The following is a 4438-nucleotide window of genomic DNA, read 5'->3' on the forward strand; positions in this document are numbered from 1 at the left end:
TACCTTTATTGAAATAAATTTTTTTAAAAAGCTCAATTTATTTATTTTAAGGAGATTTATAATTTAATTTTTAAATATTATTATTATTAATAAATCAGTTTCTCTATTATAGTCATTTCATTTATTTTTATTGTTAAAAATATTTAAAAAAAATTAAATTATCTCTTCCTCCTCTTTCTTCTTTTGTTTTTTTTTTTATTCTTCTTTTTCTTTTTTAATTCTTCTAAAAAAAGTTCGGAGGAGATTTTTATTTTTTTTCTTTTTTATCATTTTTTTTCTTTTTTTTTTTCTCTTTTATTTTTTTTTCTATTTTTTAAAAAGAAGGAAGGAAATTATTTCTTTCATAAAAAAAATTATAAAAATATTTTAATAGATAAAAAAAATAAATATATTTTAATAAATATAAAAAAAAATTTTAATAAATTTATAAAAATATAGAAATTGACGTACTAATAATAATAATATTCAAAAATTAAATAAAGAGTTTTATTTGAGAGTAAAATTAAATTTTAAATTTTTTTTATTTTTAATAGAAAAAAATTAAAATAAAAAAAATATTTTAATAAATTTTTAAAAATATAAAAAATAATTTATTAATAATAATAACATTTAAAAATTAAATTATAAATCATTATTTATCTTATAAAGAAGATGGTTCTAACATAAAAGTCTCCGGACATCTTCATGTCTCCAGGACATTGTTTTGCCACTGATAGGGAAAAAAAAAAACAACGAGCGTTGTAATATCAAATCTTGGTTGGTCCAGGTTTTGCAAGCTGTTGCTGGCAAAATCAGTTGTGGTTTTAACAGCTCGTGGAAAGAGAGTTAAAAGAGAGTGAAAAAGAGAGGCTGTACTGTCAGGTTTTGTCTTTAAGTGGGTGCAACCTTGTGATATCTTTGCCTCGTTGTCTCTGAGTAGTTGGCCATTACCTTGTCCTTTTGAGTTGATGGACTCACCGAGGTACCTCTTTTTTCCCATTTCCTTTCTTTCTTCATTCAAATTAAATATATTTCTTTCCAAAATAATACAATTTCTTTCCCTCTATTAATATTGTTTAACTCGCCGATTTATCTTTCCTTCTCTTTCTTCACTCTTTCTCTTATCTACAGAAACATTGTAGCTAAGGATAGAAACAAGGAATGAACAGTCCTGCAAGCCTTAAGCCAGATTCTGACGAGTTTGTTGAAATTGATCCTACTGGGAGATATGGAAGAGTAAATTACATCTCCTGTTTCTTGCATTCTTTTTGTTGTTCATTTCTTTTTCTGAAAAAATCTAGCCGTGAATGAACTTGAGACGTGGTTTTTGACTTCTCTTTTGTGCAGTACAATGAAATTCTTGGAAAAGGAGCTTCAAAGACAGTGTATGGACTTTTTTCTTACTTTTGAGCAAAACCCTCTCAGTTTTCTTATCTTCTTTGAACCTTTCTGGTGGATTCGGATTAAAATTTACTTCTTTTCTTTTTTTATTTTTTCGAATGTGATGTATTTTTTGTGGCAGTTATAAAGCCTTTGATGAGTATGAAGGAATTGAGGTGGCTTGGAATCAGGTGAAGCTCTATGATTTCCTCCAAAGTCCTGAAGATCTTGAGAGGCTCTACTGTGAAATTCATCTGTTGAAGACCTTGAAACATGAGAATATCATGAAATTCTACACTTCTTGGGTTGATGCAGCTAACAGAAACATCAACTTTGTCACTGAGATGTTCACCTCTGGTACTCTCAGACAGTAAGCTCTAATACAAGCTTCTAAAACTCTAGTTTTTCATTTTATTGGTTCTGTTCATTTGGGTCTTCGAATTTTCAATGTTGGTGAATCTAATTTTTCATATGAATTCTGTCTTTAGGTATAGGTTAAAACACAAGAGAGTAAATATTAGAGCTGTGAAGCATTGGTGTAGGCAGATATTGAAGGGGCTTCTCTATCTCCATAGCCATAACCCTCCTATAATCCACAGAGATCTCAAGTGTGATAACATTTTTGTTAATGGCAACCAAGGAGAAGTCAAGATTGGTGATCTTGGGCTCGCCGCAATTCTTAAAAAGTCCTATGCTGCTCGTTGCGTTGGTAAGCAAAAAACCAAAAAAAAAGGATCTCTCATTTCCTCCAAACCAAAGGGGATGGTTCTTTTTTTCAAAAAATAATTTCTTCTTCTTTCTTTTACTCAGGAACGCCAGAGTTCATGGCTCCGGAGGTGTATGAAGAGGAATACAATGAATTAGTTGACATATATTCCTTTGGGATGTGTGTTTTGGAGATGGTTACCTTCGAGTATCCATATAGTGAATGCAACCATCCTGCTCAGATATACAAGAAAGTTATATCTGTACGAACTAAATCCTTTATCTTTATGTTTCAGATCGAGTTCTTTCTATAGAACCCCTTTTCACAAAATTGAATTTCTGATCTAGGGGAAAAGACCAGATGCTTTGTACAAAATAAAGGACCCTGAGGTGCGACAATTTGTTGACAAATGTCTAGCAACCGTGTCAAGCAGACTCTCTGCCAGAGAACTTCTGGAGGACCCTTTTCTCCAAATTGATGATTATGGATATGATTTGAGGTACTTAGATTACCAGGGTGATTCAAATAAAACAGTTGCTCTAGTAAGACAACCTTACTATGGAATTAATCACACTAACAACTCTTTGACTAATGGTTATGCCCATTATCTTGGTTATGATCCTGAGAATGAACTGGAATACCATAATGTTGAATATGAACCAAGTGACATTGATCTCTTCTCTTGTCAAGAAGATGAACATCTTGAAAATGTTACTACAATCAAAGGTAGAAGGAGAGAGGATGACGGCATCTTCTTAAGGCTCAGAATTGCAGATGAAGAAGGTTAGTTAAGTTGTAAATTTCTAGTCCAAATATGCCTCCACATGATAATTGAGATCATTAATTCAGCATATGAACCGTATCAAGAACTAGATTCTTCTATGCAGGTCGCATTCGAAACATCTACTTCCCATTTGACATTGAGGTTGACACTGCTCTTAGTGTTGCAGCTGAGATGGCTTCTGAGCTTGATATTACTGACCAAGATGTATTGAAGATAGCAGATATGATTGATGGTGAAATTACAAGCTTGGTACCTGAATGGAAAAGGAGACAGGAGAAAGAGGAAACTCAACAGTGTACAAATGCGAATTTCTGTCAAAATTGCGCTTCTCACAGTTACATGTTGGATTATGTGTCATCAAATATTCCAGGAGCCAAGAACTTGCAGGTTCTTCAGTGTTCTAAGCATGGATGTGCCAATGTACATGGCCGATTTGAGGAGATCACATACCAAGTAGAAGGGCCAGAAAAATGTTCCAGCACTGACTGTGCTCCAGTGGAGTCGAGCCAATCCAATGGCATAAATTATACGGATATCTGGGCCCAGCGAGATGCACCGGAATCAAGTTCAGAAGGATCAAGAGAGATTCATTGCGATGATGAGGGAAATGATGCAGTGGACCAATTACTCCTTGAAAAGGAAGAGACGGTCATAAATATGGGTAGCATTTGTGAATCCAATAGAACAATTTGTATCTCTTCAAGCTCTTCGGCAGCTTATGCTCACTGGGATGATTATGAGAATGAAATTAGGAAAGAACTGAGATGGCTTAAAGCAAAATATCAGATGCAGTTAAGGGACCTGAGAGACCAACAATTGAGAGTCAAGGACGACCAGGATCATAAAATACATAATGGAGTTCATGTGCCTTCTACTTTGGCTAAAGTAAAGAGAGAGAAATATAAGCCTTCCCTGAAATCTCTTCCCTCGGAGAGGCATCTTAGTTCAACTTTTCTTACGGATGCTGAGAAGAGATGTGCCAACTCAGAATACCAACTAGTCCAAAGTTTTGAGGCGATCAACAGGGAACACAGCCCTGAGCAAACGGTGACTGCTAAGAGTTTCTACGCAGGAGATTTACTTCCATATCCTCTTCACAGGGCAACCTCCCTTCCAGTTGATGCTCTTGATGTTTAATGCTGCGCAGTTTTCTACCCACTTCACCAATTGTGCACCATCAAGATATATCATCAAATAGAGATTTGCTTCTCTCTATTGACAAGGAAACAAGGAAAAAAAGAGGCGATGAAATTAGCTGTACATGCAGAGATGTAAAATTTACAGCTTTTACGGTCTTTATCTACATGGGATATGTTCACTTGGGTAAACATCAAATGTACATTACAAATTAACATCCAAATGAACAAGTTTCCTCAATTTTCTGACATCTTGCATTTCCTAAATAATAAGAGATATTCCCCTTGTGTTCCTCTTATCTGCATTGGATGCTATGAACTTGGATAAATAATTACTCCTGGAGTCCTGGTTGGCCAGTAGAATTCTTCTGGACAGGAAAATACCAGCAATGTGATCACGTCAGCCTTTGTATTATTGATGTATTCTCTCTCTTCCTCTGGAAATTAAAGTTA

General features: G+C 34.3%; 1 protein-coding gene across 1 annotated transcript; it reads left to right on the top strand.

Annotated features, from left to right (window-relative positions):
• The first annotated feature begins 1016 nt into the window (after positions 1 to 1016).
• Positions 1017 to 4234, top strand: LOC110602247 (probable serine/threonine-protein kinase WNK9). Its single transcript, XM_021739716.2, has 7 exons — positions 1017 to 1215; positions 1327 to 1364; positions 1502 to 1729; positions 1848 to 2068; positions 2170 to 2327; positions 2413 to 2848; positions 2953 to 4234. The coding sequence occupies exons 1-7, from the start codon at positions 1141 to 1143 to the stop codon at positions 3984 to 3986; spliced, it is 2190 nt and encodes a 729-aa protein (XP_021595408.1). The 5' UTR covers positions 1017 to 1140; the 3' UTR covers positions 3987 to 4234.
• Positions 4235 to 4438: the final 204 nt, after the last annotated feature.

The sequence above is a fragment of the Manihot esculenta genome, chromosome 15, assembly GCF_001659605.2.
Source record: "Manihot esculenta cultivar AM560-2 chromosome 15, M.esculenta_v8, whole genome shotgun sequence".
Taxonomy (NCBI): domain Eukaryota; kingdom Viridiplantae; phylum Streptophyta; class Magnoliopsida; order Malpighiales; family Euphorbiaceae; genus Manihot; species Manihot esculenta.